Here is a 25860-nt window from a genome sequence, read left to right on the forward strand (position 1 = left end):
TTCCATAGTACTCGCTGGGTCGTAAAATGCACCTTGACACAAGACACAGTCAGGCAACTCGATAGTAAGAGTAAAAAATATTCAGTATGCCACTGGGCGTACTCTACAGGACCTTTCAATCATTTCACCCACTTCTGTTATTGTTTTTCCAACGACATTGCAAAACGGCTGAACATCAGGTAAGAGCAGACATAGAAGCGCGGGAAGGCTGCTGTGTGCCTTGCAGCAGAAATTTAATAATCAACAGCCGTAGTGTAATAAAATGCAAAGTTAATGGTCTTGCATAACCCTTTCGGAAGCTAAAAACATTTCGAGGAGGGGGGGGGGGGGGTCTGTGGATGCCAGTGATGTAGGTAGCCCAACAATAGATCTGCTAGGTGGAATTGATACCATTGCCATGAGCATTTTGGTTCAATTGATTAACACAATCTGCTGCTGGTATTCACAACTTTCCTCTTAAAAAAAAAAAAAAAAAAAAACAAACCAAAGACAGTACCATGTTTGGTCACACCAGTTAGCCTGACTCACAGCATGATTCATACAACCTCCTCTGCATGCCTTCATGATGTGGTGGTATTGCGTTAACAATGAACTCGCTCACGGGCCTTTTCCCTGTACAACAACACACGAATTTTATTTTTAAAAAGCACTTGCATCGTAAATGTCGGCACACGTGCACAAGAACCTCAGATATGGGTTTCATCGAGGGGTGGGTCATGCCTAAAACAAACTTGCAAAACAGTTGAGACAAAAATCAAGGCAAGCAACAAACTGGAAGTGCATGAGTGTCAATGCCTGTTTGTCAAGAAGGCTGTATATATTGGTGTATAGAAACACAAAGCTTGTGAAATTCATTTTGTTTTTTTTCGCCGTAAAAAAGGGAAAGGGGGGCACATTACAGGTTAAAAAAAATTGATTACCGCATTGTTTAATAAAAAAAACCAAGGGCTCCAAGACTGTACCCAGCTAAGCCTTCTTATCTAGATAATGTTCACCGGGAAAGGTTCAGCCAAATTATCTTATCAGGACGCCAAAACAGAAGCAGGACGGCAGAGTTGGCCCAAAGCACCTTTTGTTTGCCGCTTACCAGCACGTCACCGGATCAGTGCGGGAAAGCCCTTCACCATTAGCGGAGACTGCATGTTTCCAAACTTTACTTCAAAAATTTTTTCAAAATTTTCTAACAGAGCCATTCAAACCAAAGCCAAAGTTTCTGACTGCGTTATCTTCTTCGTTTCGAATATTCGCAATCGTTTCGAACATTTGAATATTCGCATGAATATTCGAATATTTGCACAAGTATTTACAGTCCATTAACAGTGTATCCAAACACTTTTGTAGAGAACAAAAACACACTTCAACAGTCATAGTTCCATTCTTCCCCCCTTCCCATGGTTGCATTGTCTTCAAAGCGTCCAATCACAGCCTGTGTGCACCAGTCACACGTTGCATACACAGCCTTCCCATGTAGTCACACACATTTGGGACGCCCTTTCTACTCCACTTTGCTGTGCAAAGCTCTTCCTGGAAATTTTGAGGGGTGGGCAGTTGGTTATTGGAGAGTAAGAGGGGGGGGGGGAAGAAATTCAATAACATTGTTTGTGCCCTCTTCTTCTTTTTGTCTCGTGCTCTTTTCGCTCTTGCTAGAAATAAAGTTATTAATCGCCCAATTGTCTGTAACGCAGCCGAACCTTGTTATAAGAGACATGGATGTAAGAGGCAGCCAAGTATAAGAGAGACTACTCATCCACATGGGTGGCCGCCCCATCTTCCCCAATACTTTGACCACTTTTATGACACACGTTGGATGTAGAAGATACGCAGTTGTTTATAAAGGAGAAGTTATCCTTGAATTCTGGTAAACAATCTCACTTGTAACGGATATTTTAAGTTTAGATGTGGAGCTAAGTGCAGCAGCGCCCGTTGTGGAAACACAGGGGGACGACAGACGCCTGCAGTCGTTGTTTGTTATAACTTTAACAAATGCAGAGTGGTACATTCAGCTATGAAACGACGATGAGAAGCTCTGTCAATAGAAATGCAGTGTACGCAAGTGCTTAAAGCCTGCCACCAAGCGCACAAGCACGACCGCACATGCGGGGTTCTGCGAGTTTCTGAGCGCATTCTGCGGGGTTCCCAATCAAGAAGCATTGTAGACGTTGAGAACTGCAAGCCTGATGAATAGCCAGAGCACACATCGGAAGAAGCTGTGCGCTCTGGCTATTCATCAGGCTTGTGAACTCGACATCTACAATGCTTTTTCTGCAGACAGTGAAAGAAGATAAAGCTAGAAGAAGGTGTTGTAGAAAACAGTGTAAGTACAGTCATGAAGCAAACAAAGATTCAGAACTACAGTCAAACCTCGATGTAATGAAACCCCCGATGTAATGAACCACATAATTTTTTCTAACCTCAAGTGTTTGCACACCATGCATTTTTAACCACTGCGTAACGAAGTCCCGATTGCCGAAATTTCAATGTAACGAAGTTTCATGGACAATAAGGCACAAAATTTTGGTTGTAGAAGTATAACTGGTGAGGCGCAAGCGCTGGAACGGGGTCTCAATAAACCGCGAACGGCTACACAGGCCGCCCAATGCCGCGAGTCACGGAGTCCGTGAGCGAGCGTAGTGCCTACAAGCTCCTTGCCTACAAACTGTGTAAGGTGCCGCCGCCACTTTGTCCTTCATTCGTGTTCGCTTGTGGTTGTTGTGTTTCATCATTCCAGCAAGAGCGTGGATCGCATTTGTGGATCGCAACGAGCCTTGTGCGCGAGTTTTTTTCACGCCCATGACCGTGATTACGCACCGATGGCGGTTTCTGCCTCAGCTGAAAAAACTACTAGCGCTGCGCACGGCAGTGGGAGCAGCCTGACGACTTGCACCAATGGGGAGGCATGCACCACATGGCGGGAAATTCGAAGCACTTAGGCACGGCCGGCTCGGGGATGCCAGAGACGATTAGGCCTCACACTGCAGACAATATTTGATGGGCCCTTTCCTAAGTGGGGCGTACGATGTTTTGCAGTTCAGTTTTCACCCACATTATCAGCTTCTTTCCCTCATGAACAACGTCGTTTACCCCTCTTATTGCGTTTTAGCGAGCGGTTAGAAGCGGTCGCTGGAGCTACTTGCACCGCGCAGGTAGTCGCCGCAGCTGCGTGTCAGCGCGCCTGTGGCTTGCGTGGTGCGTTTTTGCGTGCAGAAAACGTGCCATAAAGTTCACGCTGACGCCCGTGTAGACGATTAAGCTCCGACGGCGCGTTGCCCTTTTTTTTTTTTAAGCGAAGAGGTCCATTCTGGCAATCGTAAGTAGTTTGAGCTACCTGCACCTGCTTCGCTTCACGGCTGCCACATCGTGCAGGTGGTCCTCGCGGCGATGTCAGTGCGCCAGCCGTGTATGCGTGTCACGTTTTTGCTTGCAGGTACTGCTTTACGTGGCTAATCTTTCATTATAACCGCGAATTTCAATGTAGCGAAATTTCAATGTAACGAAGTGAATTGCGAATTTTACCGACTTCGTTACATCGAGGTTTGACTGTATATCATGAATTCTGGGGCTAAACATACATTGGATAGAACCTTTTGCAGCATGCTATAGCATTCTTTAAAGCTTATTTTAGTCATACTGTGCCCACATTGAACTAGGGGTTGATCAGTTAGTGAAAGCATGGTTCCCTGCTTATAAGAGACGTCTCATATAAGAGACAGAAACTGCTCCCCCGTACGTGCCTCTAGTAAACGGGTTCAACCGTAACTAAATTTTCATTACAAACATTAAACAACTATGCTCAAATGTTAGGTACTGTGGTGCCACAGCGTGGTTAGAGTCGAAGCTCCTCAACAAAACAAGAATGCAACAAGCACAAGTATTGATTTGCACGCAGCTGGCAATCTGAAGTTGCAAAGCGACTATTTAAGACTCCTTTTCAGATGTGCAGGGGCGGCCTTGAGCTGCTGGCCCAGTGGCTGTTTTTTGGTTCCCCAGGCGCGCATTTCCAGTGGGTCAGTTGGAGATGTGAAGGAGGGGAGGGGGGGGGGGGGTGCTATTGTAAGCACTGGGCAGTGGAGTGGAGCAGTGGGTGGCATTTCCACCTCTGCCCACCGTGGGGAGGACTCTGTTCCAGTGGTTTCACCAACAGCTTTGAGACCTGATGTCGTGGGAACGTGGCATATGGTGGTTGCAGAAATGCTGGAGTGGACTGTGAGTCATTCCTTGACCCCTGCTACACAAATAATGGCTCACCGCAAAAGCTGCCTTTTCCTCCTTTATACAGCAATTGCGTGTGCGTGCGTGTGATTTTGTGCCTATGTACAATGCAGAAGCCTCGTGAAAGCTTTGTTACTTGTAGTTAGTCCTAGGAGTACGACAAAAAATTGGCGAAGCTTTGACTAAGTTGGTTAAGGTTTGAACTATAGTGGAGCTGGAGGATTTATTTCTATGTAAGCACTGAATTGGAAACACCATCCTGCACTGCTTTAGGTTTTACCCGCCGCGGTGGCTCAGTGGCTAAGTCGTTGCGCTGCTGAGCACGAGGTCACGGGCTCAATTCCCGGCCACGGCGGCCGCTTTTCTGATAGAGGCGAAAAGCAAAAACGCCCATGTGTACGAGATTTCGGCGCACGTTAAAGAACCCCAGGTGGTCACAGTTAATCCGGAGCCCTCAACTACGGCGCACCTCATCGCCTGCGTTGCGTTGGCGCGTTAAACCCTACAATTAATCAATCAGGTTTGAAACTCTTCATTTACATGTTCCGTCGTCGCTTTCTGCTGTGGTAGTACAGTCAAGTCCACTTGTAACGATACCGTTTATAACAATATATCAGATATAACGATGAACAGCTATGGTACCGTCACCTTTTGTATTCTTCCCATGGTAAAATAAACCGCTTATTACAATGCTCCAGTGCCACGATATCGGTTATAACGATTGAATCTGGTTGTATTGTGCACCAAAAATGCAACAGTGGCGACTCTAATGACGCGGTTGCACAGCCAACTCAGGTAGTGTCTTCGTAGGAGGCCCAATGCGCAACACAGTCCTTCGGGGACTTTGTTTCCACCAAGGACATTTACCTCAGCTAGGTGAAGCACCTATAGATGCTCTTGGAAAAAAATTGTGCTAGCTTTACACGCGGCAAACAAAGGTGACCGACTGTGGCTTCTTTTCCGCAAATTAGCAGTAGTACGACCTTGCTGGCATGCGAATAAAATGTTTTAAGCTCTGTTTCGTCGTTTCATTTTGCAACATGCTTATAACAATTATTGGTTATAACGATGGAATTTCCTTGGCACTTGGATATTGTTATAAGTGGACTAGACTGTAGTAGTAATCGTCCTATCCATCTATATCGTCGTCTGCCTCATGCGTGACTGGCAGGCCCGGATCGCTTTGTCCACACGCCTTCACATTTTTTCCGTGAGTGGAACACGTCAGCACGGACTAGAACCAGCAATAACTGTCTTCGCGAACTGGGCATCTGTAGTGGGAGCTGAGTTGTGCTCCCTTTTTGAGGCATGGACGCGCATGAACTGTTTTCTTGACATTCTTTGTGAGTGCCACACGCAAGCCTGGACAACACCAGGCGCTCCTCTTTAAGGGGGGCAGACTGGTCTTAGAGCTATTTTTTTTATTTACCAGCCAATTTTAATGAAACTGCACTGCATTATAGAGTTTTTTGTGCTGATTTCAAATCTGCCATTAGAGTTTTTGTAAGTTGATTATATTTTGAGTTAATTATGAATTAATTGACATTATTTTGGGTCACAGTTACAAAATAACCACTCCATACATAATGGCAATTACCATGTGGCTAGGCAGACAAATGACTAAAGAATACAACATAGGAAGAACTTTTTTGATTCAGCTATTTTTGGTTGTTTTACACCACAGGGAACTTCGCTTCTCCTGCGCTCTGCCAGAAATGGCTCGCAGGTGGTGCCAATTGAACCCAATAATAATTTTCCAAAGCCTCCATTTGAAAAATTTGTTTCCAACATTGTATTCTCCACACATTTCGGTATCAGAAGCAAAAAGAATTAAAGTTGTACCTGCTCTGGGTACCAAGATATCTGAGGATGAAATGCTAGCTTTGCATTGCAAGAAAAGTGCCATTTCACCATCGAATTCTGCGCTGAGCTGAGCTGTAGAGTGCACTTTAAAATGCTATTATAATATAGTAACAACAAAATATGGTGCCTTTTGGTGAGGAAATTTAGACTGATGGAAAAATGGCCGTGGAGGCCAAAAATGCCATTTTTGAGAAAACGCTTTTTTTGACTGTTTTTCGGCCCCAAAGACCCAACTGCCCCCTTAAACGCGTGCTCGCGAGTGTGGCAAATGCGAGGAGTGACTATGACCCGGAGTTCTTTGATAACGCTGGACACATTACAGCCACCAAAAGCTCCACTGTTAAGAACTGTTTTCGCATGGGAGATGTGGATGGCAGCTCAATGGCAATGACACCAAAGCTGGTGCTATTAACAGCATCAACTAGCACTTTAAACCCAAGAATTTCATTTTTATTTGGCACTTGGTTAGCACATTTAACTTTCTTCCAGCAGTGCTTTAGGGGAGTACCAGTTGGGTTCCAAAGTGAAGTGGTAGCACTGGTTCTACCATTTGGGAAACAACAAAATTATACAATTTTGGTTCCCCACAAGAAATTGCATAATTCGTCTAACTTCACTGTAACACCCCACTCCTGCTTCGGCCCATTTGTGGCCCACAGTATTGCATAACTAATCAAATAAATAAATGAATGAGTGAATGAATAAATACATAAGGTGTTGGCAACACTGCATGCCGAATTGGGCCGCACCATGAATTAGTCATCACAACTTTTGTGATTCTGGCAGCCACCCAGGTAGCAGCAGTACCTAATTCTCTTACTCTGTTCAGGAGCTGTCGGTATGCCACTACTGGTACTGGTATACCCACCTGTGGCGTGGTGACCAGGAGTGCGCCGTCCGGGTTCAGGCCGCGTAGCGCCTCCACCGTGGACATGTGTTCGTCAGACGTCCCAGGAGGTGTGTCCACCACCAGGTAGTCCAACTCACCCCAGCACACATCGGCGAGGAACTGCCGAATCATGGCTGCACACACAGACAGACACAGACAGGACATCGACATCTTCACTTTGAAAGCCCTCCCCTCACAAACGATGCCTCTTAAAGGGACAGATGACCCATTTTTTGTGGAGTATACACTTTCTAATCAAAAGGAAAGCCTATCACCTGAAACACTTAAACAGAAACAGCTTCCCCGATACGGCCCTACAGAGGTTTGAAAGTGGAATTTTTAGAAGTACCAGCCTTGAGTATGCTGCCAGACGGAATGCTGGAAACCGTGACAGCAAGACTTGCGGCAACATATGTTTAACAGGGTTTAAGGCAAAAAAGCGGTGTCTAAAAACTTTTCCTCTGATAAAACAATAAAATACAGTCTTTTCTATTTCTTTCTGCAGTTTTTGAACCACACATTGAAACAAAATGGAGCTGCTTGTGCTACTACTAGTACATGGAGCCACCTTTGAGATATCATAAAGCTTACTGCCAAATTAAAATTCCACCAGTTCATTTAGGGACACCTTGTGGTTATCACTCTATATAAACTACTCTATATAAAACCTCTATGTATACTGCCGGTGTATGTCCCTTTAAATGCCCAGTCCATAGCACAGAGAGTTATGTTCACACCTCAAGAGTTTCATGCGCAGTCTACGCACGTTAATGCGGAAAAAAAAAAAAAACGTCTGCTGTAGCTGAATTACCGTATTTGCACGATTCTAACGCACCACCGATTGTAACGCACAGGTATGTTTACATAGGAAAATTCGGAAAAAATTACTTCCCCCTGATTCTACCGCCACATAAACCTAGAATCAGATTTCGGGAGCACTTTGTGTCCATGGCAAAGCTGCTGGCCTCTTTGGAGCCGATTTAGGTTTTTAGCCTGATTCTAACGCGCACACAAATATGAAAGCTAATTTTAGCCAAAAAGGGTGCTTGTTAGAATCGTGCAAATACGGTATGCAGTATCCGACCCGGGGGGGGAGGGGGTATATGAGCGCAAAAGTGGGTACTCTGACCGATAATGCATATACATACAATAGACACTTTGTTCTTTCTACATGCCTGCAGCACCTCTGCACAGTGTTCGCGCAAGGGCAAAGAACTGCTTATTAACCAGCTACCAAAATCAGTCGTGGCCATCAGAATTAGCAAGGCTCTTTTAAATCCCTCCGTGACGAGGCAGAACTCCCCGAAACCATTCGTCAAACAAATCGGATCGCTGCTTGACGTTCCCCCAAGGCAGCTTCCACATTTTTTTATGATTTTAGTCTGGTCATTAAAAAAACTGTTATGAAATAATCTGATGAAAGACAGCTGTGAAATCGAAAGTTATACCAGTTGGACTGCGCACGGTTACCGGCAGAATGCACACAATGGATGGGAAACAACCCCCCTACTTGAGGCATTTCCTACCTTTTTCACCGAATGGAACGGGAACGATGCATGCGTGGGAATAATAAAGACCGAACTTCACTGAACCTGAGTTCTTTATTGAGGGCAGACTCGACTCCAGGTGCACCACTTTGCACATTCGATAGCGCTGTTCAATCTCACCGGAGTCGTGTTTATTGGCAGCGGCCTGGTTCTTGACAATTGAGAGGACCGTCCACTTAGACAGGCCTCTACTTCTGGCAATGTCAGCCTGTCTTACCCCATGCTGGACAGCGTTAATTACGCTTAATTTATCCGACAGTGAAATCAGCTACCCCTCCGCTCATGCCGCTGGTCACACACACACACACAAAACAAGGCCACTGACACTGGCTTGGCTTGGCTGAGCCATAGCCTGCTGTATAACGACTTCTCGCCTGCTCAGTGCCAGAAATTCCGCCGATATCTCTGGTGGCACCCAAATCCCAGGTTCTGCTGCGATTAGGGCACCGATCCTGGGGTCATGGTACCAGGATTGACTTTCGGAAATTCGGTTCTGTGCATGAAGTCAGAGACCCAAGCAGGCTTGGAGGTAAATCAGAGGGTGGTAGGTAGGCTGGACTAGCAAAGCTATGAATGAAGTGGTACAGGGGGATATGGGCTGGTCGTCCTTTGAGGCAAGGGAGGTGCAAAGCAAGATAAAATTTCAGGAGAGACTACGGGACATGGAGGAGGAAAAATGGGCCGCGAGAGTGTTTGGGTACCTGTATACGAGGAGCATGGACACGTGGTGGAGACGGAGGACCAGACAGCTGACCAAGCAGTACGGAAATTCAGTAGGGGAAAGTGGGGTTTACACAACAGGTAAAAAGCAGGTAAAAGCTGCAGAGATGGCAAATTGGGTGCAGAGAATGGAAGGGGGAAAAAAAACCCTGAAGACTTATAGAACAGCGAAACTATAAATCAGGAAGGAAGGTTTCTATGGCAATACGTGATGCAGTGCATTGCTCTTTGAAGCACGGGCGGGGTGTCTGAGAACACGGGCATACACGGCTAACTGCAGGCAACAGGACGAAACTTGTGTATGATGCGGCAGAGATAGGGAAACCGTACGGCACATTGTCATAGACTGCACAGAGATACCACCTTGGCAGGACGATGGGGAAGGGACGCTGGCGGAGGCTTTGGGATTTGGGGCGAGGGGGAACCTCAACATCAGGGCCATAGAGGTGATGAAGAGGCGGCTGGAGTGGTGGTGGAAGAAAAGTAGGGAAGAGAGTGGAACGTAGAATGAGTAATATACTGAAATAGATAGAATTTAGAACAGAAGGGGGGGGGGGGGGGGGGGGTAAACAACAGGGGTGCAAAGGCAGGAAGGCGGGGAAGAGGGGAGTTGTTTAAAACCGCAGGGGGGGAGGGGGGTAACCAATTAGGTTAGTGAAGGGTGCGGCAAATAAGTAGAACAGGGGTGAGACAGCTGAATCAGATTTGGGAGCAGTTTTTGGAGCACCGAAATCTTAATTTTGGAGCAGAAGAACCTTGGACTGGAGCATAAGAACGATATTTATTGTATCACCTTAGGAGCCTAAAAAAATCATATTTCTGGCAACTCACGACGGAAAAGTGCACTTTTTAATCATTAATCAGTTTTGAATGCACATGACACTGCAGCCTCTCAATAAAGTTTTTTTTTCTACCAGAGTATCACAAGGTACGAACTGCACTACCTTTTTACAAACCATTTTAAATTCTTAGGTTCTATGCATAGATAGGGGAGCGCCGTTGAAAATATCGAATTTAAGAACTAAGCAATTTTAGGGCATTTTATTATCACGTGAACGCGGAAATCGTTATTTTTGTAATTCCATACTCGGCCTTATGCACAATTGTAGAGCCATGGCAAAAGTTGCGCAAAGCGAGGTGACCGTTGTCGCACCCCACCAGCTTTCCCATTTCAAACCCCAAGGTGCACATTCACTACGTTCATACTTTGAGTAAGGTTGGTATGTTTAGCCACCTCCCTCTTGGCATTAAATTTCACTTCAGATAAATGAACCGTTATTACTGGCTTGAAATAATAGCCCGTCCCGCTATCGGACACTGCTTGAACACTTTGCGGTGATGTAGCCTGCGCCGCTGCTTCTGCAGCGTCGATCGTCCCATTCACGCCACTCGCAAGCTCGTTGTGAAAGGCAGCAATAACTCAGTGTTTTATAGCACCGCAATGAGTCCGAAATTTCCCTTCAAGCACGCGCTGGCCTCACACTCAAAGCCGAAACACGATGAATTCGCGGGTGCCACGTTGTTTTTGATGAACTCCCGTCTTTGGAGTCCCGCAACAGATGAAACGACTAAATGTAAACCCAGCTACCCCCATAACCAAAACCACAGCAGAAATCCACGAAGAGCACTCTGCCTAAACCACGAGCAACTTCTTTGCCCAAGTAGTTTCACGCCTCAGTACACAAGTATTTTTTCTACAGGACTTTGCAATGGTTTTCGATGGGAAAACTGTAAAAATGCACAGAACAGAACATGTGCAACCCGACATTGTGACTTTCGAAAAAACCATCTCGGGGACAATTTTACGGCCGTTTTTTATTGAATGATCAATCAATTGAATCTTTACAAACATCATCACCTTGGGGAGGCTGGAAAATAATGCCATCAGCAAGCATTTTGCCTCACTGACACTGACGGGAGCGTTAAAATCCTTGGCTCTCAGACTGTTTTGGAGCAATTTGGCACAATTTTTGCAATTTTCAAGCTTTTGGAGCAACCTGGCGCAGGAAAACAAATTTGTATCAAATCTGTGCAATATGCGCAGCTGTCTCACCCCTGGTAGAATAACACAGGCAAGTCGGTTGGTGACAACCGACGCCCCGATACAAAGGGAGCGCCTCTATCGTCATAATCACCACCATCATCATCATCTCCTGTGTGGCGAGGGCATGGACAATGTTTGTTTTCACACCTGGCAACAGTGGGTGGTTTTAAAAAAGTTGTCAAGGCCCTCTGCAAATGTAAAACACGTGCTGTATAAAGGAGACTCTGGCACTAGCATGTAGAAAGGAAGTAATGAAAACAAGCACTGACGGGCAATTCCTGTTTGGACAAAACACGCATAAAAAGCAACGAGGCCAGAAATAAAACGAACTAGAACTTGAGAGTGGTTACTACAAAACAGGTGGTCTTTCTTGGGCTACGTTGTTCGTTTGCAAATAATTTAACGCGAAAGTTTTTTGTCTGCATGTCACTCGATTCAGCCAGAAATGCTACCGGCGAGTTCACTGGTGGGTTTGCGACCCGCTGGGAATTGGCCGGTTATTTGGTATGTGATTAGTGAGGGAACACTGAGTGTAGTGGGGCGAAGTAGAAAGAGAAGTGAGCTAAGTACATGCTGAATGTTTACTGTAAATTTATATAGGGGCCCTCAAATGCCGAGTATTGCCTTGAGCTAAAGCTTGAAGTCGTCATTCTTTGTTCAGCAGCCAGGCATTGGTGATGCCTGGCTGCTGCACAAGACCTAGCTTATTCTTAAGTCGACAAAGTTTACACGCGGTTACACTTCGAGACTCAGTTAAGCTTTCTGTGTGGTGTGGTCGTTATCCCGCAAAGGGCGCTGAACACTCGGTCATTAAAATATGTACAATGTACGCGTGCCCACCGACTTTGCGGTGAAGCTCCAAAAGTAGCGTAGGGCGCAGCGGGATGAACGTTTGCTCAAAATGTTTCAACTCGTTCAGTGGCCACCGTTTGGCTTGCGTGGTCTGGCGTTCAGGTTGACTAACGGTATCGCTTCTTGGCCTTTTGGCTTCTTTCACTTTGGCATTGATTCTTCTCTTCGCACCGTCAAAATCGCACCACTTGTTGCAACAAGTGATGTAGAGCGAGCCACCCTGCAACGCATTTACAACGCCACGCTTGTACCAGTTGTATCGCTCTTCCAACAGGTGGCGACACGAGTCGCATCTGAGTGCGGCGAGGCAAAGCTATGATAAAGATGCAGTCCCAGCGGGCCCAATGATGTGATTGCCCCGAGAGGTTTTCCTGGGCTTGTTCGCCGGCCCGACCACCAGCATAAAGGGACCCTGCAACACTCTTCGTGCAGTGCAAGTAAACCTGCGCGACGTTTAGATTAGACTTCCAGGAACACCCGAGCCAAATATTACACGTGCACGTGAAGCGGTAAGCGCGCAAATCGCCGTGAAAGACGTGGAAAAACCAACCGTGACCTCTTCAATTCTCCTCATTATGCACCCCTGGCATGGCCTCTGCGACGTCAATCGGGCCATGGCTGTCCTGGCTGTCCTATTGGCTGTCGCTGGTCAACTTCACGGCTAAATTCTGGCATTTCCTGTGACGATCAGCCGTCGTCGGCACTCTGTATGACCCTGTTCTATGTCTGAACCTGTTTGCATGCTTTTGATGTTTCTTTTGTTTTGAGTGCGTGCGGAGTTTGAGTGACGAACTAAATATTCCACTTTCAACGAGCCCACTCGACAACAAACATTTATTGCATCAAAAACGCCCTACCAGCCTGAGCGCTTGCTTGCGAGCAGGCCGCCATGCCTGCTTTTTTGTGGCACCAGACCAGAAATAGACCCGTCTACGTTGCGGGGAAAAGGACGAAACTCCCCGGCATGTGACATATCGAAGGCCACCGAACAAAACGCCACGCACCGCCCCCTTTTCCGGGAGAGAGCGCGCAGCTTTCGTCGCGTTTAGAGTTCCTGTATATCGCGTAGGGGAGCTGTATACAAGAACTCTAGTCGCGTTGTCCGCGGTTGAGTTAAGAGGGAACATTTATGCGCGATTTTTCATCGCGCGTACTTTCGGTGATAGTGAACGGATTTTCATGATTCTTGCGGGAGGAGATTGCTGGGACAATGGACTTTACCCCAAAATACATCCCCTGTAGTCGATGGTAAGTGTTGCAGGGTCCCTTTAACCAGCATCACTGTTAAAAGCCCGACTGAAAAGCCCTGGTCAGGGTGCATGATGCACGTGAGGGGTGACTGACCGTGCTTCTTGGGTCCCCTCCAGATCACCGGGTCATTCTTGTTCGGCAGCAGGAAGCCGATGGACATCACGGCCAGTCGCTGGCTGGCATCCGTGTACACAGGGACCCAGCTGCAGGCAACCGAGGGAGAAAAGGGCAGCCCAGCTATAACTCCCTCGTGATTTTATTCATGTATCTGTAACATACTGCGAGCCCATTGAAGGGCCCAACACACCAAGCTACAACTGGGCTACGAGGCGCACAGGCTCCAGATCAATCTTGAGGCCACCTGAATGACACAGGGTTCGTACGGGCTTCAAAAGCAAAAATTCAAGGGTTTTCAAGGACTTTCAAGGGCCAGAAAACACATTTTCAAGGTCTGCATCTTATGTTTTATCTGGGATTATTTAAAACTTTTTCAACACAATGCAAAGTTATTGCCCCATACCTAATAACATTAATGCACATTTAGATAGGCGCTATGGGTTCATGAATGCTCCCCCCAGCTTTATTTGTAATTTCATAGTTTGTATTTAGAGGTTTTCCTTTTTCTTGGTGTTTTGCTTAGGCTGTTTGATTTCAAAACTTAGTTAATGTTGCCTGCTTCTCCTGCTTTGTCAGCAAGAGTATCAGCTGAAATTAACTCAGCAAGTGTTGCTGCAAGGCAGGATGAACTATGTACACGTCCACCATTTGCACGTAAAAGCAACCCCAGATGGAGCGTATGAGGCACAGCAAACATGCAATGAAAGGCTGTCCACAGACTAGATGGAACGTGCAAGATAGAGAACAGAAGCCGGCTTACACGGGATTGTATCGTGACATGAATGAGTGACAAGGAGTGCTGCTCCCAATGTTGCCTCGTAATAATGAGAATCCACAACTCGTAATTTCACGCAATACACTGCAACCTGATTGTTACAATGTTTCTTTACATTTTTAACACCTAAAATTCACGACAAACACTTTAAATTCTTGTGAAAAATAGGGCCATTGGTTCTCCCCAGAAAAACCAAGGGTTTTCAAGCACCCTTTAAAAATTCCAGGACTTTCCAGGCCTTGAAATTGACACTTCTAAATTCAAGGGTTTTCAAGGTTTTCAAGGACCTGTGCGAACCCTGAATCATCATCATCATCATCATCCTGCTGCGGCTCACCGCAGGACGAAGGCCTCTCGCACTGACCTCCAACCGCTCTTGTCCTGCGCTGCTCGAGCCAACAGTTTATCCCCGGGAGTTCTCATTTCCTCCCCACATCGGATTAATGGCCTTCCCCTTCTCCTAGACCCATCTCTTGGTATCCCCTCTGTCACCCTAATCGTCCATCAGTTGTCGGTTCGTCTCACCCCATGGCCAGCCCAAGTCCATTTCATTTTCTTTTCTCAAACTATGATTCCGTCAACTCGAGTTTGTTCTCCGATCCACGTAGCTCATTTCCTGCCCCCGAGTTTTATTCCTAACATTATTTATTCCATAGCCCTTTGAGCCAACCCGGGTTTGCTTTCTAGTTGTTTAGTAAGGTGCCAAGTTTTAGATGCGACTGCATCTCATTCACTCGCCTTGTCCCTCCATATGGCGTTGTTGTTGTCCGTCCACACCCCTCCCCGGTTCTCCTCGCCGCGTGAGCTGCGCTCTCCGCCGCTTACCCCCTCTTCTCTCCGATAGCGAACACTCTCTCGCGAGGGGCATTGGATTGGATTCGATTGGGTTGGCTTGGCTTGGATTTGGATTGGATTAAAGTGGATTGTGTTGGATTGTGTTGCGTCATAGCCGCGGTCGTTCCAGCACCGGCGTTCCAATTTCGGGCACGTGCATAGACTTGATCTTCGCTACAAATTGCACGGTGGTCCCGTTACTTCACCATCCACTACCCGTACACCTCAGCGACCACAAGGCCATCATCGTTAACGTTACGCCGCGTGTCAAATAAAAAATACATCATACGCGTTGCTCACACGTTTCACGCAATTAGAGAATCAACCCAACGGGAACACCAAGTGATCCCCCAAGATGCGTCGCATCTCCACAGGGTTTCCCTCGCTGGAAGGTGGGGTAATTTTTTTAGCCATGTCATAGCCGGCAGTATGGACTGGTTGTAGATTTTTCTTTTGAGTGACAGAGGTAGCTTACTTTCATTATTTGGGAGTGCTTGCTGAGTGCTCACCAGCCCATACCTATTCGGCACCGCATTTCTTTCTCGTGGTTAGGGTCAGCACTAACCATCTGTCCGAGGTAGTTATATTCTGTTACCTCTTCTAGCGTTTCGTTTTCCTAAGCTGAAGAGGACATTTTTTTAGCCTGCTTATTCCTCATCACTCTGGATTTATTCATATTTACGTTTAGCTACACAGCCGTGCTTTCCGACTGCAGTTCCTCAAGCATTGTTTGCATGCGTTCTGCAGCCTCACTCCACAAGACTGTGTAGTCTGCCAACCTCAAATGGCTAAAGTATCCCCTGTTTATTCTTAATACCATGTTTTTAAGCCTCCAGACATGCTGTGAATAGTTTGGGCGAGATGGTATCTCCCTGTCTTACTCTTCTGGCCATGTAGTTAGGCGAAATGATAACCGATGGACAATTAGGGTGACGGAGTGGACACCGAGAGACAAGTCTAGAGGAAGGAGAAGGCCAATGACTCGACGCAGGGACAAAATAAGGAATTGCGGAGGCAAAGAATGGACTCAAGCAGCACAGGACAGGAGTGGGTGGAGGTCAATGTGAGGGGCCTTCGTCCTGCAGTGGACCTAGTGGGCTGTTGATGATGATAATGAGGGGGATCTTTATATGTGCCGAAATTTCTTAACACACAGGTGTTTTTTCTTTTCACCTCGATCTGCAAAGCAGCCACTGCGGCCAGGATAGAACCTGCAATGTCCTTCGGCTCAGCAGCACAACACCGTAGCCTTTGAGATACCGCAGCGGGTCTGAACAGTCCTAACCACCACCTCCTCTGCAACCCTGGCCAATGCCGAGGGCAGTTCCTTCCTTCCTTCCACTGTCACTGTCTGTTTTCTCTGCAACCCACCTACCAAAGATGTTGCCAGAGGGCTACAAGAGAACTCAGTCTAAGCATGACCCCAAGCTGACAGGCAGTGCTGGAAGGCTGGATGCCTGCGAGCCTGTTTAGGCTCATGAACGTTTATTAGTTCCTCGTACAACCTGTCCTATGGGCAACCCGCACACACTTCAAAATAAATAAAAAATGAGGGAAGCTCACACTAACACGTAAGATTTGAAGGTAGCGAAGCTGTACGCAACCTTCTAAACCATCACGAAGGTTTAAGTCCACCATTGCAGACGATTTGCTCCTTTGCTGCTTGCGCAAGGACCTTTACTCCATCAAGTGTTGCTATAAGTGTGAGCTCCTTTCATTTTTTGAGAGTGATAATTATTCGGCATCACCTTGGAGGGGCGTACGCTATGACCTGTCTTTCTCATTCAGAGCAAGTGTTGCCGCAATTACGGCGAACGCTGGAGGTGTTTTCTTGGGGGGGGGGGGGCCAATCTCGGCCATTGATTGATTGACTGCAGGGTTTAACGTGCCAACGCAATGCATGCAGGCGATGAGGCGTGCCGTAGTGGACGGCTCCAGATTAATTTTGACCACCCAGGGATCTTTTAACGTGTGCCGAAATCTCAAACACATGGCCGTCAATCTTGGCCAACCTCGCAAGTGGGTATGCTTGACTTGCTAAAGTGCACCGATGAGACTGGGCGGTCGCTGCAAGGCCCGCGCTCACGTGCGCAAGCTCAGCAACTTCTCGGTATTTTTAACTGCAGACACAAAAAATTACGATTTGCTAAAGAGCTTCACTCTTAACACGTGACTGCACACGTAAATGAATCTGCTCTCAGGCAACCCAGCCTCCCAGAAAGGCAGCACATTGTTCAGTCGGTAAAGTGGGTACAGTTTCCGTCCCTCCAAATCGCCACTGCAGTAAAGTCAATGCTAGCTGTGGAGCTGCTGCCTCAACAGCGTAGTTAAGGCCGCGGTCTTGGTTGGTGCCAAAAGGTGGTTTGGGAGCTGAACAAGTACAAGCGGGAACCGGACCTCAATTGGGGGGGGGAAGACATGGGCTGAGCTGTCTCCTATGACAACCAACACACCTGAGAGAGTACAGCAGGAAATCCACAGCCATGCTTCCCAATAGGCAGTAAGCCTACTGGAGAATGCCCGCTGACCGAGCCAAATAACCTGGGCTGCCCAAGTGGGCTTTTGCAGGTTCGCCACGAGATTGCAATGGGCTTGCAACCTAAGGCAAACGGGGGAGCTGATGGTACCTTCACCACTATCATCAGCAAGACTGCGACGCTGTGTGCCAAAACAGAGATGATAGGCATGGAAATACGTCTGGGGACGACTGCCAACAGTGAAAGATTAGGAGAAGGAATAAATACGGCCACCATTAGTGATGGCTGGCCATACAAGCAATTGATCTCGGTCAGTTGTATAGACGGTATTCGTTGAAAAGTTTAGCGGTGAATTTCTTCGCTTGGCAACACTGGAAACGGCCACAGACATGGCCGATGCGCCATGGACACGGCGCAGCCTGGGCCACTGCGGCCGCACGCCGAAGAAAAAAAAGACACCGGCGTGTGTCATCTGCTCCGTTCCAATCCGATTCTAAACTGTGGCGCCAACAGAGATGTTATTAATCGCACTCACAGTGAACTCGACGCAATTCTTTGTGTTCGGCGAAGAGTTTGTAACGTGAAACACAGTCATGTGTTTCACAGTCGTGCTTAGCTGGACAAGTGCCGCCATCCCGCGGAGCCCGACGTAACGAGTGACGGCGCACCGTGGCCTCTGCGATCGGCTGCCGGTGGCACGGAGGCCACGGGCGCACTCACGCGGTTGCATGGAGGAGAAGAGGGGTGCCTGATCTGCGGGCCGTGCGCACGTCGCCTAGCAACAGACGCTTGGCCACAGATATGGCGGCGCACACCTGGTTGCCTGCATGCATTCCACGCAATTGAATACCGAGGATAAGGAGTGGAAAGGGGGGCAGAATTGAATGGTGCAAATCAAAGCTCTTCCCACATGTGGGATTTATCCAACATGCCAGCACCAATAATGCCTGCACCTGTGCTTTCTTAAGCTTTATTCCAACATCTACATATTGCCGTCATTGTCAATTCTACTTGTCACCTCCCTCTCAGCGACACTCAGGCGATGAACCATCAGCGATCATCATCAGACCTTATCCTAGGGGATGAAAGGGAAGAAGGCAGGCGAAGCCCAATCGGCAAGCACGGCAGCCGTTCCTCACTTGGCTTCAGCTTTCCGATCAAATAAACATCACCCCATCTGTTCAGATTTCAGTGTTGTCTGTGACAGTACTAGTCGCAACAACATGTATATTAACATACGAACATGTACCCCCCTCTGACCAATCTTCGTAACTCTGGAAAGCACTCTAACAGTATTGCCACTTAGGTGTGAACTGCTACAGAGTTGCCCAGTTCCTCTTTGAAGCAAGGCTAGGAAATGGTATTTGTGAATGATGAAAGCTACTTGCGCTCTCCACTTTGTCAATACTTGGTACACTGGAATGCATCAGTACATGAACGGCCATGGAGCCGGCTCATAGCGTTTTCCTCCCCAGAGGTCCCTTCAGCACGCCAAACAACTTAAACAAGGACTTTATTTTTCTTTCGAAGGGCTATGCTAAGGAAATGTTTCTCCTCTGATGAACGCTGTTTGTCCTGGTCAATTTCTGTGGTACTGAAATTGGCTCTTCAAAAAATTCGAGCCCTGTTACAACAGAACGCCGACTTAGAGGTCCTCAACCCTTTATTTCTTCGTTTATTCTCCATTCCCCCTAAAAAACAATAAAAAGGTGGAGAACAAAACCTGCTCCATCAAGCTATGACAAGTTGAAGCCAATGAAAGTAAAGAAGGCAGGACGGAAGGGCCAAAAGTATTTTTGACTCAAAAACAGACAACCCCTCAGTAGGAACAACAACGAAGGGGGAATGTGAAGCTTTCCAAAGTTATTTACATCACCAAACAACCAAATGCGTGGACCCACACCCCACTACCTTATCATACACACAAAAAACTTCATATCTGGATGGTTTACTTGCTGGCACTGCAATGGTGCTTCCTACTGCTTTACTGACACGGGCACTACAGTTTATTTTGTAGTGCGCACAAACACCATCCGTGAGGCATAGAAATCTTGTTTTATTTTTAGATTAGTATCATGCTACAACAGAAAGCTGACTCAGAGATCCTAATGAACTACAAGAATCGTGACTCACTGCCCTGCAGCACAGTCGCATGTGTGGATTATGACTGCCAGCATGCTGCTTTGAAACATGGTCAATGTATGAAAAGCATTGGCGACAGTACGCACCCCTGCGGGCACTGGTGGATGCTGTGTCCGTCCAAGTTGAGCATCTTGGGGATGCTGGGCCCGCACAGGTCAACGTCTAGGAGCCCCACCTGAACACAGGAGACGAACAATCAATGAATCATTTGATTCTGACATAATATTGGAGGTTTTCTGGAGCAGAAGTGATCGACAGATTACTACCACAGAACAACACAGGGTGGTTGGCCTGCTAGGCCTGATTGGAGGCTGGCTCCATCTTTTGCCCAGTCTGACACTATCTGACAAACTGGTTGATGGAGAGAAGCGGACACTGGCATCTTTACGAGCCTTACAACAGCACAAAACCAAAACAGCCTTCGCAATTGGTAGGAAGTGTGGCAGCAGGCACTTCTGAGCCATTATTGCATGCACAGGGCAGCCCAGTCGTCGCAAACTCAGTTGTCGCCCACTGTGTACCCGCCATACCTTAAGTTCACAATACGCACACTTTCATCGCAGCAATAGTGTTCAATGTACCAGTTGCATCTCCCTTGTTCAAAAAGTGGAGCCGTTACAAGTGTGGCTGAGCTGCCCCCCCCCCAAGGCTTCGCTTCTCTTACAGAGAGACATTACGGCTCACTTGCTACAGCAAAGCTTCAGTACACGGCGCTGCTGCATGCGAAATTGCCGTGCCAGGCATAACCTCTCCCACTCAATTCAAAAAAAGGACATGGGCTGTGTGTATTCTATAAAATATCAGATGAAAGTCCTCGCTCAATGTAATGTGTGACACATTGATTTACGCCTCAAGATTACCAATCCTGAAAAATCATGTCAGCATGCACTGATTATTTGCAGCTGATTGGCCTGGATTCACAAATCCAGTATCTCCACACGAGTCAGACAATTGTCAGACGAGTCAGTTAGACAAGTCAGTATCTCCACACGAGTCAGGCTGCACTACACGCTAGCCCTTTTTTTTTGGGTGTAACCAACGCAATTTGTGAAGCAAGCAGTGATAAAATCTTTCCCGCACAATGTTGAACGCATTAAACATCACTACTACATGCTTGTAAAATTTCCCCCGAGTTTCCAGGTTTGCAGGACGTAAATGGATGTAGAGCGCATTCACTACTGTGCCCATTATATTTAGAGCTCGTCCAATAATCTAAATTATCATAGTCAATGTTGTACTATGCTGACTCTTTACATACAACAAAGAAAGACACACAGCGGACATTTGCAAGACAAGCGCAAACTATCAGCTGGATTAGTCCCACAAGTTCCAGACAATTATATAAAGGTATGGGTGAGGGTGAAAAGACAACACCAAAATACAGTAGAACCTTGTTGAAATGCTTTAAAAAAAAACGCGAGAGAGAAACGTACCATCTAGAAAAACGTACTATCCGGTAAGAAGCATACTACGGGGAATTTTTAGTGTTCACAACTGAGAGCGTACTAACAGGGAAATTGTATGAACCGAGAATGTATCAACGAGGTTCTTTGATTGATTGATTGATTGATTGATTGATTGATTGATTGATTGTAGGGTTTAACGCGCCGACGCAACGCAGGCGATGAGGCGCGCCGTAGTGGAGGGCTCCGGATTAATTTTGACCACCTGGGGATCTTTAACGTGCGCCGAAATCTCGCTCACACGGGCGTTTTTGCTTTTCGCCTCCATCAGAAAAGCGGCCGCCGCGGCCGGAGGTTCTGCTGTAAATCGTGTTCGCACGTGCGGTTCGTTATGCCACGCCGTTTTTGATAGCGTTATGCCTCCAGTGGATAATGCAGAGATTAATAATAGGATGGGTTAGCAACAGAATTTATTTTGTTCTGCTGTTGTCATGCTCACGTTCATATAATCGTGTGTACTTCGTGTGAATAAATCAGTTGGTAGTGTGCGCTTGTCTTCTAAATGTCCCCTCCGTAGTTTTCTTCGTCGCATGTAAAAAGTCAGCGCAATCCAACATGAACAAACACAAGCTACCCCCCCGAATCTTAGCGTACTGCAGTTAATCTCAACACGCAAGTATACCCTAGAATACAAAGTCGTGAATGGAAAAGCAACAGCGCACTTAGATTCGTAACGTCTGGTCGAGACCCCTAAATGCACTGCACCCAGGTCCGGCCTATACCTTCTTTCCCGAGGCGACCAGTGTGAGCGCCAACTCGACGGCCACCGTGCTTTTGCCGACGCCGCCTTTTCCCGACAGCACGAGGATGACGTGCTGTACGCCGGCCAGGATACGAGAGCCATCACCTGTAGGGCACGATCACCGTTCGTCTTGCACCACGCTTTGTTAGAGAGCGAATAGCCCAACAATGGACGAACACAACAGGGCTGACGATATGAAATTTCACTCTTCGATGCAGTTAAATCGACGAACCAAGAGACGGTCAAATGACACGAAACACAACAGTCCTCACAGGAGGGCTCGCGCAAAGACAACATTCATTTATCGCTTTCGTACGTGAAGAGTTACGAATAGGTCGAACCTTCGGTTGTTTTGAACTTATGCAACATGTGCAGTCACGCTAGAAACGGTTTCGGTTTCTGCCGGGTGGTTCTCTGGGTTAACGAATAAATGGCAGAACGTACAATGAGACAATACGTGCGGCACAGCTCAGACAGCGTTTAGAGGGTGCTTGTGATGCTTGTGAGCGATAAGCTAAATACTTCAGGACGGAACGTAAACTTTAACATCAAGTACATCAACTTACCTCCTGCTCCTGCCATGTTTGAGAACGTTATGGCTGTGGATTTGGATTCAAATGTCTCACGACGCGCTCGTGGTGTTCGCCCGCTTTTTGTCCTTTTTGCCGTTAGAAGAAGCAAAACCGTTAGTGTTATTACCTCACTGGCTAAAAATATCAACTTCATTAGCTATAATACCCAAAATGGCGTTAAAAGTACCAATCGTAAGTTTCTAGTATTTGTCGTTTTGTTAAGTTTCAACGCGCGAGTTTTGAATATACCTTTTAGCCACAGAACTCAAGGGCAAGATATTGCCCCATTAGCGCTAATTTATTTTACATGTTTCAGGTACGCGCGACCACATATAAAACGACTTATCTAAATTACCCTATTTTCAAACCTGGCACTGTTGGACAAAGTTGTCCAGTATATACAAGGCAAGAAACTCCGAATCTGAGATAGCAAGAAAAGCCTGTGATTTACTGACCTGCTCACTGTTAAATAATCCTTGGCCAGTTTTCATCGGGCCACGCTTGACCAGAGTCATGTGCGTGAGAAGCGAAAGCGCAGAGAATCAGTGCATCAAGGCGACATCAAGTTTGTCGCACTGTGACTTCCATACACAGTGCGACAAACGCAGTGGGGCTTAGGCCCGCCACATGATTTGCCAAGTGTACAACTACGGTTTGTCGTCATGAAATTAGACCATATTTTTCTGGTGCAACATATTATCAGCGAAAATTGGGAAGGTGTTTGGGAATTCGCGCCAAACTTCTTAACATCGGAGGTTCCATGTGTGTAATGCCTATGGTAAAACAGTACAAACACATTTTACTGCGCAAAACGTAAAAAAAAAAATACAATCATTTGCGCGCTATGAAGCCCCTATAACATTGACTGCTTTCTTACCATCTTGTACCATAAAAAATAAGTAAATTTTGTAGGAACACAACGATGCCGAGTTTTTAAATTGCGAGTTCTTATACAGGTAGTCCCAGCTATCATGCACCAAGATTTAAAAAAAAACAGTAATGGTGTAAGTCGAAGAAAACCTAGTGCATAATGTTTGCAGTACTGTGGAGAAGCGGGCAGCATTTTTTCGTTACTGAGGCTTAACTAGTTAATTGTAATTACTTATATAACTCGAGAAGTACTGTCCTAATCACGAAAGTGTCAATGATGCACTTGTAGGTACCCACGAGGAGCATCTAACTGCGGTATTTTCAGCGAAGAACTAATTGCGTACTCTTTTATTCTGACTATTAAAGAAAACCCGCGAAATATGAAAAATACCACGTGACTTCGCTTCCACGTGCATTGTAAAGCAGCGTCCCCAAATAAGCTGATTGAAAGCAACTGCTTCGCTTGTCACCCGCCCGAAGAGACAGCGCATCCCCTTGATAATGGCATGCATGGAAGGAGCAACAACAGCAAGGGCCCTATTCTCGACTGCACAAATTGCCGGCAATTCAGGCAATTTTCCGGAAGTCTTTTCTGATTGGCTTTCAATTTTGGTCACGTGCTTCCGGTTGACAAAGCGGTTGTGTGTGCTGTCGTCATTTTGACGTTTCATGTCGTCTACGAACACCAGTTCTAAAGTTTGCCTTATTTCTCGTTACTAAAGGCGCATAATTCTTGGCTGGCAATGAAAAACCAGACTAAATGCAGCGGACATGACAACGTAAGCCTGCCTTTGCTATTCAACAACAATACTGCTTGTAATACACACACCCTCTGTGATTGGCTGAGAAGGCGTGACGTAATTTAAACAGTTGGCGGGAACGATTACGTCATGCATTGGCAACTTCAGCCTGCGTAAAAGTGACGCAACGCTACGTAACAGCTTGAAAATGGCGGCTGTTTTTGTCGCAAAATACAAGCAAAATAGGGCACAATATTGCCCCGGCTTACGGCGCCGCGAAATGTGCGGCAATTTGCAGCAGGCGCAGTTTCGCATGCGCGCTGTTTAAGACATGTTTCCTACCGAAACAAATTATAGTTTCAACTGCTTCCAAGTCAGCGATCATGGAACATACAAATAACATGCAGTATTTTGCTTTTATGTTTGGCAATGAAATAAAAATTAGTTGTTTGGCGTAACCGCAACATAAGAGGGCAGTACAAGGGCACTGTAGTACAAGCCTCTCCTATACACGGCGGGCAGCATCAAAGCCAAAGACACGAAAAACGCTGAAGAAATGGCCATCGCCTTGGCTTTCACTAATCCGAAATGCTCCACGGTGTTAAGTGACTCTCGCTCAGCGATCACCAGTTATGCCACAAACAGTGTGACCCCCAGTGTTGTGAGGGTGTGCGGTACCCTACCCCCCCGGTCGACACCAGTGACTATAAGATGGTTCCCGGCACACGTGGGCCCATTGAACTCACGAGAAGGGCACAGCAACCGCAACGAGGAGGCGGACCGGGCTGCACATGCGCTTACCAGCCGCGAAGCGTCCGACAGTCCGAGCCTCCCACCAGGGTTGCAGGTGCCTGAAGAAACGACACCACTCACCACATACAGGGAGATCCTGGAGTGGTACCGACATAGCCGCAGGACCTTTCCCCCATCCCATCCCAAATTAACAAGGAAAGAGTCAGTGGTATATAGACAATTGCAGACGAACTCTCTACTGACCCCAGTGATAGCTAAGCATATATGTCCAGAAGTGTATACCAGTGATCTGTGCAAACTGTGTAATAGAGACAGAGCCACGGAGGCCCATGTCTTATGGGACTGCCGAACTCATCCAGAAGAAGCGAAAGGCACCACGCTCCCGCCGCAGCTTACAGCAGCAGCGAGAGATGTCAATTACAACTCGCAACTCCAGGCCGTCCAGCTGGTGATGGCTGCCCTGAACCGTCAACGGCCTGAAAGTGCTCCTCCAACAGAGGACGCGCAAGTAAGCCTTGACAGGGGCCGAGCTATCACGACGTCCTAGGCCGCGTCCCCGCAGCAGGTGTTTTCCCAATAAAGTTGTTTCCTCCTCCTCCATGACAAAGAGAGCCTAATGCATGGCATTTGTCCATACTTGTCCTAGTAAGCTGTTGGGTCACATGATCGAACTCAAGAGAAAAATAACAATGAAAAGTGACTATTTAGTTCGTTACAGCGCTGATTGCAGTCGAGCTTGACGAATGAGTGGATCGGCGACATCGGTGCGCTCCACGGTTATCAGGCGTGGCGCTTCGCTGCTCTTATGTGTCATAGAAGCGATGGTCGCGGCCGTCTTTTTCTGTGATCACGCCATAAACTTGTAACATAGCAGCAGACGATGGCGTGGCGGCGGTGGCGGCAGGGAAGGTGATAACGCAACAAAGCTTGCATTGAAGCAGAGAGCCCAGCTATGTTAATAAAAGCGATTGAAAGAAATAAATAGATACGGTAAAAAAAT

At 47.0% G+C, this 25860-nt stretch overlaps 1 protein-coding gene across 1 annotated transcript in view; it reads right to left on the minus strand.

Moving 5' to 3' along the window:
• LOC144138846 (cytosolic Fe-S cluster assembly factor NUBP2-like) overlaps positions 1-22566 on the minus strand; it is a 45238-nt gene extending 22672 nt beyond the window's left edge. Inside the window, exons 1-5 of the mRNA XM_077671340.1 lie at positions 22492-22566; positions 21906-22030; positions 19807-19895; positions 13469-13578; positions 6941-7095 (exon numbers count right to left, since the gene is read on the minus strand). Of these exons, the coding sequence (XP_077527466.1) occupies positions 6941-7095; positions 13469-13578; positions 19807-19895; positions 21906-22030; positions 22492-22507 (495 nt within the window). The 5' untranslated portion in view covers positions 22508-22566. The remainder of the gene's footprint in view (positions 1-6940; positions 7096-13468; positions 13579-19806; positions 19896-21905; positions 22031-22491) is intronic.
• Between the last annotated feature and the right edge of the window lie 3294 nt (positions 22567-25860).

Source organism: Haemaphysalis longicornis, unplaced genomic scaffold, assembly GCF_048455015.1.
Source record: "Haemaphysalis longicornis isolate Haplotype H1 unplaced genomic scaffold, Haemaphysalis longicornis Haplotype H1 scaffold_5, whole genome shotgun sequence".
Taxonomy (NCBI): Eukaryota; Metazoa; Arthropoda; class Arachnida; order Ixodida; family Ixodidae; genus Haemaphysalis; species Haemaphysalis longicornis.